The sequence below is a fragment of the Fundulus heteroclitus genome, chromosome 6 (assembly GCF_011125445.2).
Source record: "Fundulus heteroclitus isolate FHET01 chromosome 6, MU-UCD_Fhet_4.1, whole genome shotgun sequence".
In the NCBI taxonomy this organism is placed as follows: domain Eukaryota; kingdom Metazoa; phylum Chordata; class Actinopteri; order Cyprinodontiformes; family Fundulidae; genus Fundulus; species Fundulus heteroclitus.
Window position 1 is genome coordinate 32858561 of NC_046366.1, and position 15278 is coordinate 32873838.

Here is a 15278-nt window from a genome sequence, read left to right on the forward strand (position 1 = left end):
GTCAAGTTTAAGTCCATTCAGGTAACCAGCATCAATAATTGGAAATTCCATCTAAAAAAATCGTTTTGTAGACCGAATCTCCCTTTAATCTTGCAACATACTGTACTACATTCACGACTACTCACTGTACCAAGCATCAGACATTAGAGAATTAAAAAAAGTAACATTATACAGCATTATACAGATCCAAAGGGAGGTTTCCAGGAAAGCAATTTTCCTTGTAGTTAGGTACCAATCAGAGAAAATGGCACAGTGGTAAATTAGCATAACTCCAGCTAATCAAGTCCAATTATTGCAAGCAGGGCCCTGGGAGTCCTTTTTTATTCTTTTTTAGTACACATTACATCAATAAGACAAAGGAAATAGTTTGTTGTTTTTTTTAATTGCTTTGGATCACACAGTTTTTCCTGGAATTGGGTTGCATAAGGTCATATTGTACCACAGTCATTGTATTTTATAAAAGCTTAGGAAGTGAAGCATCAGATGCTGTAGCAAAAAATTTGATATTTTTTATTTTTTTTTAATTCCAAAGTAATCCTTACTTGACAGAACAAAACAAAAATGTAAAAGTAATTCTAATCAATTTGCTTTTGAACCATATTTTGTTTTTCTGCTTGGTGAGGGGAAATAAATGTGAATGGGGCTGCATGATGTTAGGAAACCATGGCTTTGCATATCATTATGGCATTTGAAAATATCAGTAAGGATTGTACATTACAGAGAGGTGCCAAAACTGACTGGGCATGCCAAACATCCATAGTCTTTTCAAAAGTTTTTTCAACTTTTAAACTGATGCACATCAGCAAAAAAATACAGAAAACTGCTAAATTAGCGAGACAGTTTTGGTCACTGCAAAGGCTCTAATCCGTAAAAATCTTCTCATTTGTACTAAAGCACTGCATCTTTTGCGCAAGTGGTTTCTAGCCTACTAAATATGTTCATAACATGTTTTCTTCTATTTAAACTGGAGGAAAACATGTTTTGATCCAGAATTAAAGAGTCAATAAAAACAAAGAGGAAGCCAGCTAAGATCAACTTCTTCAGCAAACATAAATGTACCGTATAACATAGAAAGTACTCCTGGATCAATGTGTGCTTCTGTGCTTTCTGTGTCTCTGCTCTGTCTTCTCTAACCCCCGGGTGGGTCGAGACAGATGAGCCTAGTTCTGGTTCTGCTGGAGGTTCTCCTCCCTGGTTGCAGTTTTTTTTACATTGTATAATCAGTTTATGGTACATTTTAGGTTAACCTCTATTTTTTATTTTTTTTCCTAAGTTGGATCTGGCGTATTGGTGGCTGTAAATTTTCACCCAACAACAGGAATAGCTGGTTACGTACCATAACCAGCTATTTCAGCACTAAACACTGCTGTAATAATTTTTTTGTAACATTCTTAAGGTGTGCTTGCCTTTTAGCAAAAACCCGGAAACAGATGTTAGTTTATGCATCCACCAGTTCTTCCTTACTGCTTTCTCCTCAAATCAAAATCTTGATCTGTAAGGGTGAGAATGCTAGTACAGGAAGTCCAAAAGAATCTAAGCCTATTACCAGATAAATGGTCAAACACAGCGGGAGAGTGCAATACACTCAGACTAGAGGAATGCAAATGACAAGGTTTCCATTTGGGTGCAACCATGTAAATGACAGAAGGGACGCTCTTTATGTGCTGTCTTTATAACCGCTTCTCTGATTGTTGTTCCCGCACAGACGCTGAGCAGCAGAATCCATGGGGATGGGTTTGATTTAAAAGTGCGGCCGTGACAGAACATGTTCACCCGTCACTTTGTCTCTGTTTCAGTCCCGTCTGTCATGGCGGACGCAGTAAATCTTTGCTACGCCTCTTGGTCTCGACGCATTTGTCTCAGATCCCGCTCTCAGTTTCTCTGCCGTCTAATTGTCATGAGTAAAGGTCAGAATGTCTGCGCTTTTCTGTTCTGCTGTCGTTGGACACATCTCGAAGTCAAGCGCTTATTAGCTCTGGCCTTTAGCTTTGAAAAGATCAGCCTGAGAACCACCGCCTGACCGACACTGATTCACTCTTACTGGGAGTTTTTATGTTCAGCAGTGGCACAAAAAGAAAACACTCAAACTTTAAATATTACGTATAATGTGCATCATATAATACATGACAAAAAGATCCGATTTATAGAAATATGCAATAAAATGTGAACCAGGAATTCAAATTGTGGATTGTAGGTGCTATTCTTGCCACACAGAACACAAAAAAATACATCAATTTTAGGAACAAGAATGTCGAGTCTTAAAATGAGGCACTATTTATTTTTTCTCTCTCTTGATTAGCTTATTTTATTTTTCCCTTGAAGCTGTGTGTGAAATAAAAGTTAATTAACTTACCAGCTCTGCACTGTGCTATTGGGTTGATGTGTAATGTAAATGTTATAGTTATAGTGTTTGTCGGAGGCTTTGTGTAGAATAAACCAATTTAATGTTACTCTAAGGATTTAATTTCAGTTTGTCTTCAGATTGCCTCTTGGTGATTATGTGGATCTTATGCACACGAGCCAAACATGATGTGTGGGTTTCCCATCCATACTTATATTTTATAATATTTAACATGTTTTTTTGCTTTGGACACTGAAAGCTCAAACCGTGAGCTATAAGTAAGAAATTTACTGCAAAATTAACAGAAATCATTCTCCTTTATCACCTGGGATGAAAGTAACATTCCCTATAAACAATCGGTCCTCTCCATCAATGTCTCAGTCAAGTTTTTCTCCTTTCAAACCTAGAGGTGCGGTTCAGAACTACATGTTTCACTTTACTTGAGTTAAGGGGACATTTTCATGACACAATTTAAATGGCTCATGACAGCCAAAGTTAAGAACAATCTCATTGTTCTCTAGTGGTGAACAATACAAAGACTAACGTGAGCACAGACTGCAGGATCCCCAGGAGCTACCATAAGTTATCACAACCCTGAGGATCCTGACATTAAGTTATGGCTGTAAATTGTCCTGACTTTTCTTAAGTTGGGTATATGCAAAGCTGAAAGTTTTATGGCTGCTTCTAAACCTTAGTTTCTACGCTTTAGAGACTTAAACTTTATTACAGTGTAATGCTGGCATGTCTTCCTCGAATGTCCGGCGATGTACACTGGAGGGCTGGGTTGGTTCCTACTTATTGATACTTTTTTTTCCCAGAGAACTGAAACGACATTTTGCACATCAGCATTTGCATTATATTCATCAAATTACTCCCACTTTTGCAAAATGTAATGGTTGTTTTGTTACTGTCTGTCCACTCTGGCGTATGCTACTGGCTTTCTTGGCCAGGTCATCCACATGAAAGAGGTATTGACCTCAATGGGCCATTTAGCTGGAAAAATAAATATGTTATAAAAAAAAAAGTCTTATGTGCAGAAAATAATAAAATATTTTATATTAGTGGGGTTTAGTAGAGGAAACAAGCTTTCATATTTGCTGTGAGACTATTTAAAGCTTGACATTAAAAGTGTATATTGATAATATCTTAAATAGTATAGGGACCAATCTAACAGAAAAGTTGTAAAACTAATCAATATTCCACTATGCAGCTTCTCAGCACAGCCGTATCAGGGGAGGCATGCAAACGGGTTGACATTCATCGCAGCTATTCAATATGTTACGATTTAAACTTTTATAGCTAATGCCTTGTTCTGGGAATTCTTCTTAATGTGAGACGCAGATTCAGCAGCAAATGGCAGCGGCTCACAGGTAAAAGGCAGAAAAAATACATAGTTTTGAAACTTCTGCCATTACTTTAATATATTTCTGGATGTGATGAGAAATTAAAATTGCCATACAAACAAGCTTGCCGTGCTTTAAACATACATTAAAATGGCCTGCAACAAATTTATGTCCCTAAAGTATACAAGTTAACATCTGAGTATATTAAGTTGCAGCATACTGTAGGTCACAGTGACTTTTTATCTGTACTGCCTGAAGATGATACATTTATATGAGTTACAACTTTTCATTTCATCCTATGTAACGTGTGGGTCCAGGTTCTAGAAAAAAAAAAAAATAACATGAACTCTTGATATGGACATAAACAAGCACTTTTAGCATTTGAGTTTACATTTTATTCTTTAAAATCCTAAAATCTCTGAAACCTTTTTCCTCCTGTAGGAGCTGGAGGCTGGTCGCCCATCGTCTCGGACAGGTACCAGTGGCTGGAGGTGGACCTGGGCGAGCGGACCAAGATTACAGCTGTGGCGACGCAGGGCCGCTACGGCAGCTCTGATTGGTTGAAATCTTACCAGCTGATGTTCAGCGACTTGGGACACAACTGGAAGCAGTACAGACAGGAGGACAGTATAGGGGTGAGTCCACGCAGACGTAAAATCTCACAACAAAAGTGAGCTGATCAAAAGAATGCTATCTTTACTGAGTAAAATAACCCTTCAAAAATTACAAGCACCTAAACCCTGCTTTAGGTATTTGCTAAAATGTTTATTCTTCAGATCAGTTGCAGCTAATTTCCCTGTCCCATTATATTAGACTGATATTTATAGAGTACTTGGTGTTTAACAATGCTAGTGTGCAGGGAGCAGCCCTCCCTAAACAAATTATCACAGTCATCAGGAGCCTTTGACTCTTCATTAATAATGGACGGACCTGGAAAAGAGCTCTGCTGACTGTACTGACCCGCTGCCAAAACACTTGAAGCTGCTATTGATGGTTGCAGAGAGCTGAGACCAGCCTGAAGCGTTGGCAGCTTCTGTCTGTGTGTTGTATTGTGGATATGGAATAAAAGCTGAAGTGCTTCATGCACGTGTTCAGTCTGTCAGAAGCACAACTGAAGTCACTCGAAAATATTATTCAGGTGAGTAGATGGGAAACAAACAATACCTGCTCTGCACCATGGACCTGCTCCACCTGAGCACACGTGCTGTGCTGTCATGTTTTATATGTACAAAAACTCGAAAGGAGATTTTTATTTTGAATGCTGAACGTTTCTACATGAAATGAATCCCTGGTTTTATTTGACTTAAAACTTAACTGTTTGACATCCTCTTACGGGATGACTAGTGTCTCAGTAGGATAAACTGATCACATTGGCTTTAAACAAAGGTTACACTAGAACCGCCGTAATTGCGCTGGAAAAAAAGCGCTGGAGTGCCTACTTGGGACACACGTTTCTGTCCGCTACTTTAGATCCACTTGCCTTTTGGCTCCAGTTTGCCCCTCTTATCTGTAGGGAAGGGGATTTTTCTGCTCCTGTCTGTCCTGTCTCCCATGGAGTCACTTCTTTAAAGGCCAGTTGCACTGGTCTTTCTTAAGCCGGGCATACACTGTACGACATTTTCAGTCGTGGTACTTGAATACAGCTCAAACTGTACAACGAAACCGCAGGGTTTAAAAGTTCACAGCTCAGCATATCTGTTCTTACTGTGCGGCCCGATGCTCTGATGTGACCTGACTGCTCACACTGTACGTCTAAAAACCACGTCAGACTCAGCCCCGTAGAGAGATGGCGCTACTCGGACTTGTCTACCAGGAAGCCAAATGTTAACAGTAGAAGAAGAAAAAGGCGGAAGTGTCGATGCTCACTGTTAAATGTGAGGCTCACTAGAACGAAACGCGCTGCCTTGGCAGTTCTACGAGTTGTTCCTCCGTAATTTTACTCCATGTCACACGTACCGCCGCCATGCTTCTCTCCACTCCTGTGTTTTCGTTTGAGAAGACGAAGAAGAATTTCCTTGTTTGTGTGTGCGCAGTGCGCAAGGTTGGGGGAAACAGCAGGACGTGCTCACCATTACCTCATGAGGGCCGACTGAATTTCAGACATGTTTGATTTTCAACCGACCGTCCGATTCCTGATGGGGAGGTGGTCATGAGAGGCTAATCGTCCCTCGTTACCCCCTGTATGCTACACGACACAGAACGCACGATCAAGCTGAAACTTGGCCCGATCCATAAAATTCTTGCACGACTGAAGAATCGGCACAAAAAGGGCAAAAACTGGTACAGTGTATGCCCTGCTTTAGTGCTGGATTTTGGAATATGTAAAAGTTCCTTACATTGGATTTGGGAATGGATGTTGGACTGAAAGGAATACACTGAACACGTTCAAAGTATGAGGAAAAAAAATACTTTGGAGGAACTTCAAACAGACTTCAAAGTATGCACAGGCAGATGTAGGGTCACTAAATCTTTACAAAGATATCAGGCTTCATCTTGACTGAGTTGGGGAAAACTTTCTTTCTAGGTCTGCTTTTAAGTCTCTCTCCATTGTTGGAGTCTAAGAGCTCAGCAGCCTCAATTGCCTTCAACTTCCTGGGTAGGATTTACTACAAAGGCCTGATCACCCAATCAGAAGCTCGCTTGAAATCCCAGCAATATGGGAATTCTGTAGCTTTTCTGTATCTACATTTTTCAGACTCAAACAGAGACCGAGAATGTAAACAACCTTTTCTACACTGGTGTATTTTGAATACACAGTGTATTAAAAAAAATAATTCATATTTGAACACATGTTTTACACTTTTTTAAAAAGCTTTTTCAAATGCCCAAATTATCAAAGTGGGACTGTAGATTCTCAATTGATGTTGTGGGGTAAGATGTTCCTGTAGCCAGTTTAAACAGTCTGTCAAGGATCCTTTGAGTTAGGGTGACCAGACGTCCCTGATTTCCGAGGACAGTCCCCATTCTGGATAACTTGTCCCCCGTAAAAGCTGTCCCCGGAAATGTCCCTGATTTCAGTGTATCACAAGGGAGTAAAAAGGTTTAGTGCAACAAGAGGTTGCTGTTGTCCCGACGTAAAAGAAGAGCTGAGCCGAACGCACCTTCCCCACCCCCATCGGCATTGCAGATCAGATGAAACAAACCAACCCTTAGACAGAAATTCTGCGGTGGCGTCATTCATTCCCCTTCCCACCCTCACAGAGACATCTAGTCACCTTACTTTAATGGGAATTTGAAAAAAAGACGGTATTTTGGGTGAAGTCAAATATGAGGTCTTCTGTTCACCAGACATCATCTAGACAATTTTGCACTGGCTTTTTTTTTTTTTTTTAACATTTTATTGGAACCTTTATTAAATACTTAAAAACCCATTTGTCTTGTATGACCTGAAATAAAATGCTGTAATGATAGACCTTCATCACAACAAAATATATTTGTCTAGAGACTCAAAGTCATTCCACAAGATGAGAAGTTCCTTTTTTAAAAAGTTAATTTAAAATATACTAAATGTCATAAATTTGTTATTCAGTTTGTTGGGTGCTTACATGTATTGTACAGATAAAAATGCAATATGTCTCTGTGTGAAGTGTTTGTATACTGAATGCTTAAGTGTCAACAGAAGCTGTTTGCAGATCTAGGTATTTCTATTTCATAGGTATTTCTGCATCCGGTAAGACAAAAAACAAAACTCAACTCTTGCTGTTACTTAGGAACTAATAAGTTAATTATGTGTCTGTTTCAGCTCTCAGAGAACCAGATAAACAGTGTGTCAACTTCAATGGAGGCTCATCGTTATAATAGATCAAAGAGACGCATAAAGAAAATCAGTCAGCCATTCAGCCCAGAATATGAAGCAACACATTTATGATCTTAATCTATATATTATATACTTTTTTTCTTAATCTATATTTTGTAAATAGGCAAAATAAGATTGTGATAACAGAATAATGACTAATTATTCTTCCACTAAGACCAGCCCTCAGGCATCTTCTGCCTCTCTCTAAACCAGGATTCCCCTTACCAGAGCCGGATGATATATTTCAGGCTGGACAATAAAAAGTTAGCTGACATGAGCTTTCTTGGGCTAACTAAGACGTCTGAAAACCAATAAACTTTTATTATAGAAGTAACAGGTTCAAACACTGAAAGGGAAGACAAAGACGTCCACAGACACTTAAAAATATGTTATATCATGGCATTTGTCAATTAGCTGTTTTGTTAATAATAATAATAATAATAATAATAATAATAATAATAATAATAATAATAATAATAATAATACATTTTCCTTTATTGATCACAATTAGATAATTATTTCTCTGTATTTAACCCATCGTATTAATCTAAACAGTTGTTATTGTGTGTAATGGGCCACCAGTGAGTGTAAGTAGGCCACCTACTGGACAGGAGGAGTTAAGCTTGCAGCTATCCCCTTTAATCATTTTTTTTTTTCTTTAATGGACAAAGGAATTAGCCTAGTGGTAAGGATTAACACCATTGTCACTTTTGTGATAAACTAGCCAAAGGAAATAATTTAAAAAACAATTGTATTGCACTTAAACCCCAAATATTGCAAAAGCAGGTAACACTCAAACAGAAGTCCATATAGAGAAAACCGTAATTAACTGTCTTAAAATGCATTTGGGGATAAAGAAAGTTAGGGATCCGAACGGAAACAAATGCACTTACTAAAGCAAATAGCCACATTATTATCAGTAACAGTTACCAGGTTTTTGGCAAAGCAGAAATCAAAACTGACTAGAAGAATTGACCAATTTCTAAAAAAAATAAAAAATAAAAAATACAAATTTGAGATGATTTAAGAAACGTTATTTAAAAAAAAATGTATTTTATATTTATTGGACGGCAGATTCTTTGATGCCACTGTACATATATGTAAACATTTTGTGATGTGAGTCAATTTGGATGAATTAACTGAAAAGGACACCAATGTGAGGGAAAAATGTTCTATGCTCAGTAATTATGCTTAATAAAATCGTTAGAAACTTTTTAGACATTTAGCAAGAATTCCCTTTGTGACTGTATTGGAACATGCATGTACTTTTAAAAAATGGATGAGCTTGCAGACTCTACCATACTGATATTGCTGTTTGGTTTGTGCTATTAGCGCTGTGTGCGGACTGAAGCGAAATGCGCAACTGTCCGTAGCAAAAGGCCATGCTCCACAGAAACAGCCGGTGCGCTCCTGGCTAGAGTCACTGTGTGCAAGGACAAAAACAGCGAATGGTGACCAGGTGTAAGAGATGTGATTGGGCCAGCCGCAAAGTCAGGAAAAAATAAATAACACAAGCATCCATTGTACCCAAACGTGTGTCGGTCCACTGTAAAAATGTCCAATATGCCCAATTACAAGTCCAGCCCTGGATCTCCAGGTCTTTAGAGTTTGTTTAGGCAAATACTAAAGATAACATCAAGTTCAGGTGGCTTTTAATGGTTAAATAGTTATTAGCTGACTTGTATAGGCCAGAAAATCCTTATCATGCTGAGCTAAGTGAATCCTTATCAGTGCAGGCAATGTCTGCATGGCCATGTATGAGACAAAGCACCATTAAGTATCTGCTCTTTGCTCTGACGTTAGAGTAGTACGTGTGGACTGTATGCGCAATATATATGCTACATCCAAGTTGAAATGCTTATGTTCATACCAATGAAAAGTCCAAAAACATGGCCTCCCAGCCTAGCTTAACTCGTGAACAAGTTATCTATGCAAAATAAGGCCAAAGAGTTATTTACTTATAGCCTTCTATTTGCAAATATAATTCAAACGATAATGCACATTTCATTGTACACATTGAGCTTAAGGATGACGGGAGTAAAAGAATTTGGAGAAATTTACTAGACCCTAGACTAGACCTTACCGCTTTGAGACAGACTTCACATATCATCAAAATGAAAACAAAGAGTACATTAGTGTTATCCATTCACTTTTTTTTACATCAGATAGCATAATAAACAAATGAAAATCATATTATCAGAGAAAGCGACTGATCTCTGCTCACATACTCGTGCTATGGGCTCTCAGTTTTTTCCAGGGAACACTAATGCAGACAGCGTGGTTCAGTACAAACTGCAGCAGCCCGTCGTGGCTCGCTTCCTCCGCCTCATTCCTCTCGACTGGAATCCCTCCGGGCGGATCGGACTGCGCCTGGAGACTTACGGATGTCCTTACCGTGAGTGCTCTATCATTCACTGCTCTCGTCACCTTCTCTGGGATTTAACGAAGAAAACAATATCTCGTGCTCGTAGAATCGGTGCTAAACACTTACTTCAACACATATGCTGGATCTTAATGACTGATACAAGTGGTTTCAATAGATTAAATGGTCAAGGCTGCTGGTGATAACAATTAAATGATCATAGAATGCAATGCTATTGAGTGGTGCTAAATATTATGGTGAAATAAGTAATGCCAGTACTAATGAAGCTGTTGATTATCATTTGTGAGATTATATTAGAGGCCTTGAAACCTTCCAACAAACAGATCAATGCAGATTTCAGTATTTTTTTCTATTAGACCCAGAACATAATGTTTAATTCACATCTTAATCTAGTGTTGGCCAATGCAATCAAAGGGAAAACATGTACAATGAGAAAGGAAAAAACACATTCAAATGGTCCTCAAACCTCAAATACATGGTTCACGTTTATGCGCTCAAAAATGGTGAATATCCTAAGCTTCTTTTTCTTTGTCCAGCCTCTGATGTGGTGAGTTTGGACGGCAGCAGCAGACTGGTGTACAGACTGGATCCTGGACCGAGGCGAACTCAGAGGGACGTCGTCACACTGAAGGTTAAAACCTTAAGAAACGCCGGGACGCTGCTGCAGGCGGAGGGAAGGGAAGGACTCAGCCTGAGTCTGGAGTTAGAGAGAGGAAAGTTGCTGCTGCTCTTCAGACAAGGTACTAATGTCTATCGACAGACACCGAGAGATTCTGACATATTTTCATTGATTCCAACACAGCGGAGCATTTAATCTGCTGAGCGTTGGTGGAATCTATCAGTGATGGCATTTCTTCTGATGAGGAGCGTTTCCATTCGAATCACTCGGCACACGTTTGAGACCTTTTATTGCCTTTTTTTAAATGGATGATGAGGAAAACACACACCTTACATCTTGATTAAATCTTTGTGCCCACTTTTTCTGCTACGTCCCAGTCTGGTTAAAGCCTTGATTGATGGTGGCCATTTGCTGCAGCATCTGTTAGGGCTGGACTCTTCTGGACTCGGTGTGTGTGTGTGTGTGTGTGTGTGTGTGTGTGTGTGTGTGTGTGTGTGTGTGTGTGTGTGTGTGTGTGTGTGTGTGTGTGTGTGTGTGTTTGGATAGCATTACACCAGTGGTTGTCAGGCTGCCATGCTGAATCATCACCATCTGGCACACCTCTCACCAGAAACCCCGGCTGACCACAAAAAAAAACGCCTCATCCCAAACTCTCCTCCTGCCTTCTTCTCTTTGAACTCTTCTTCCTCCTTCCCTTTTCCCCCTCCTTCTTCATGTCTTTTGCTGGATTTGTTTTAGTTCTCAACAAACTCCAGAGTTGGTGGCGATTAAATAGCACATTTGTAGCCGATGGCTTGAAAGTAGAGATGTTGAGATCGGAGTTTTATGTCTGATTTCCAACCCCTTGATACTTCTTAAGCTTTAACCTGGCAAAACTAATGTCAACCTTTTTTTTTATTTTTTGGAAGAACTATGATTATAATTCAAATTACTACTGTTTTTGCAACAAAAACAATGCTTTCTCATAAACAGGAGCATATTACAGAGCTGTCTCTGTGTATCATTGAAAGTCTCCTGGCAGCGCAACAGAGGTATTGCTACACCAAAACTCAACTAAAATCTCTTGGCAATGCCTATGCATATTAAATTATACTTTGTTTTTGCACACAACCCTAATATAAAAGCAAATTAAATGTTTTCTTTTTCAAGATAATACTGATGTCATAAGTGCAGGATACAAAATAATAGTATAGTGCTGGAACACACTCACAATTTCTTGATGGATGAAACTGATAAGCAGGACATGAAGCAACACTTCTTTATATATTTTGAAAAGAAAAAGAAAAATCCAGACCTGTCTAGGGTGTAGACCTCCAGTCACTGCTGGAGACGAGTGCCAGCGCCCCCAAAACCCTCATGGAAAAGTCGGTGTGAAAAAAGGTTGGATGGGTGGAGGAAAAAATCCAGTCCAATTAGTTTTGTTTTTCCTGTGCCGACGTGTCCATGACCGTCTCCTTTGTCCATCAGGCTCACAGTTATTGCCTCAAAGACATTTATCTGGCGGCTCTGATAATTACCAGGAAAGGATTATGACCCTAGAAATCTTAATGGCAATGAGCTGTCTTGAGCAAACATTTTTAATCAGAAAAAAATGTTTCACCTTTCCAGACGATGGACATCTCATTATGAAGAGATACGTGTTAAGGAGCTGAAAAGCCTCTTTAAAGCCGTTTCTTCTGTTCCGTCTTCTCTTCTGTGCCGGGTCTTCTTTTAGCCATTAAACTGAGGTTTGCATTAAGACTTATTGTTAAAAATAGAAGACTGAACATTTTCTTTTTCTTACTTTAGCTAACCTCGCAGAACACGAGAACCAGCAGCTTTTCGGTCAACTATGCTGACTCGGTGCTGAAACCATACAATGCCGAGGTTTAAGACAGGCAGAAACTTTCTTAAATCTTGTGATTACAAAGTTCACCCAGCTAGAGGAACGAATGTGATTGGATGGCTGGTTTTACTGTCAAACATCACAAGCTTAAATCTATATTCAAATCTAATCATTTGGATTTAAATAAATCATTTTATTTTTGATTATTCTGCCCCTTCAGGAAATATTTAACTTGATTAGGCCCTTTAGAGAGGACCAGGCCCTGACGGTGCTCCGCTGCTGCTGAGTAATGTTGCTATTGTTGTAAAAATTATAGTAATTTAAACCTGAGATCAAAAAAAAAAATACTGCTCTGCTGTTTAGTTTGTGTACCCAAGCTACCAACTAAATACAGAAACTTTCTTTGATTTGTTTATTATCTATAAATTATAATCACAAAAGTTACAAGATCTCTTTTTATGTGGCGTAAAAATATCCAATTTTAAAAAGAGCATGTATGAAAGTCTACATGTATAAATGTTAATCATCTGCTTTCACTGGTGTCTATGCCCTGTGTACACAGTCTAAACTTTTTATTTTATTAAATCCTTAATTAACCACATAAGACTCATTGAAATTAGACTTCTTTAACAGGGGTAACCTGGTCAGGAAAGGCAGTAGAACACATTATAGTGGACAAGACAGAAAACAACAACAAAACATGCATTAAAATATATTTAATGTGAGAAAACCAACAAATAAATGAGTTATTGTTACAGTAACAATATTACATTTAAAACAGTAACAATTTAAGATTTAAAACACAGGCGCTGTTCAAAGGATTCCCATTGTGAGTGGCTATATACATAGTTTAACATAGTGGCTTTTTAATGGTCAAAAGAGTCTTCTTAAAAGCCCATGCCATTAAAGAGACACTGTCGCATAGTGAGTGATAATTAAACCCATCCATTAAATCACTGTACAAAGGCAGGAGATGCTTTCTTCCTACTACTTCATCTGCCTTCACATTTCTTTCAGTTTCCTATTTTCATTTGATTATTATTTGCCTTTGTTGTCTCCTTAGAGCTCCAGCATAACAAGAGATCAACAAGAGATGCCTTTTTCATCTCCAGATTTGGCATCTTTCTATCTGTTTTTATCTATTTTTCTGTCTCTCTCAGCATTTGAGCCTCTTGGTTGGATGATCTTTATACATTTCTCTTCCTCATTATTTCTGTCTCTGCCTTTTCTCTTTGTTTTTACTCCTGAAACTTTTCATCCTCAGATCAGACATTTTGGCTACACACTTTGTAATGTTGCTCATCTGATTTGTACATCAGGCTTGAGCTCAGTCATGCTCCACTTTGCTTGGCCAACGCAGACTACCTCCTTCAGAGAAGATGTATTTTAATTTAAAAAGCAAGGGATGCTTAAAGAATGCTAAAACATTTAGTTTGATAAGTGCAGTTTACTGTAATAAAAAAGGGAGGTTGTTAATTTACATAGTAAATATCGGTCCAGAAAATTTGCATTTCCTGATATTTATGGACAGTAGGTTTTACATTAGAAAAGTTAACAAACTGCAGTCAAAAGACTTTTAGGAGAACTCAGCAGTAGATGATTATCACACATTGGGTAATAAGAATTTGAGTGGGCACTCAGGTTTTAAGAAGCATTTTTCTTGCTGACATTTGTGAACCTAAATAAAACTGATATTATAATTCTTGGTGTTGCTCATCATAACCTTCAATAGCGGAGCGTTTTTTGCCATCTGCATGTATTTTTGTTCTGTTGGAAATATTATAATGGGTTACAAATAAGTGAATGTCCATGTAAATGTCATTTTATATAGTCCTTGTGTATTTGGAAGAGAGATAAAACGTACCGTTTTGTTTTTTCATGCTCTCTCTTTGCCTGACCATCAGAAACCGAATGGAAGATGCTCTATACACAGACTATGAGTGGTCTCCAAAGTAGTTAAATAATTATCAGCTCATCTATTCGGCAAATTGGACCTAATTCCTTGGCAATGATCACAAAGCAGGAATATGGGTGACACCATTGTGAGGCTATTGCTGTAGCTTAGGAGACAGCTGAAACCAGATATATGCACATATTGTGTAAAATAAAACCCCTTTACCCTTATTGTCTGACATTGAATTAGACTAAATATATACTGTTTAAGTCAGGCATGACTAAAGCTTGTTTTTTTAAGTATATCTTAAGTCTATCGGCCAAAATAAAGAAACAGGAAATGAAATGTGTTTTAATTCAGAGGTTTATATAGACTAAGAGCAGTTTGGGGGGAAATGCAGAAGACAACTGATGCCATGACTTTAGATGCTTCTGTCAGGTTAATTCAAAACAAACAAGAGTTAAATGGAGGCAAACTAGTGGATGCATTTGAAGGCAATATCTCATTATGTGACGATAGGGAAAAATTAAAAGGAACCAATCCTTGTTTCATCCGCGGATACATTTCCAGATATCTGAAAGGGCCTCTTACATCTGTTAAAACCATTTTATAAAAGCATAAACCACATCAGAATTGTGAGCCATTCATACAAGAGACAAATTCTGTGTCCCTGAATATTTTGGTGATAAATGTGCCAATCAAGTAACAGAACAAAAGCAAAGGACCTTGTGAAAATGCTTTCTGAAAAAAGAAAGCGGAAAGAAAGTACTTATTATCTACAGTTAAACGGGTTTGTGCCTGGGCTCACATCTGTCTGCCAAGCAGACAATGACCGCAGGCATTCAGCCAAGCTAGTTATAAAGTGGCTTAAGCAGAACAAAGTCAATGTTGTGGAGTAGCCATCACAAAGCCCTGATCTCAGTCCCAAAGAAAATACATTGACAGATATGAAGAGGTGTGCGAGCAAGGCTGCCTTCAAACCCGACCAAGTTCCAGCAGGAGCAACCAAAATCCCTGCAAACTTAAAATGTTTGACCCAATTCATGAAGTTTGAAAGGCAATTCAGCCAAATCTAGA

At 38.5% G+C, this 15278-nt stretch overlaps 1 protein-coding gene across 2 annotated transcripts in view; it reads left to right on the forward strand.

Annotated features, from left to right (window-relative positions):
• LOC105930928 (contactin-associated protein-like 4) overlaps nucleotides 1-15278 on the forward strand; it is a 146282-nt gene that overhangs the window by 64688 nt on the left and 66316 nt on the right. For both annotated transcript variants that reach the window (XM_036138622.1, XM_036138623.1), the window contains exons 3-5: nucleotides 4126-4319; nucleotides 9728-9875; nucleotides 10400-10603. In XM_036138622.1, coding sequence (XP_035994515.1) covers nucleotides 4126-4319; nucleotides 9728-9875; nucleotides 10400-10603 — 546 coding nt within the window. The remainder of the gene's footprint in view (nucleotides 1-4125; nucleotides 4320-9727; nucleotides 9876-10399; nucleotides 10604-15278) is intronic.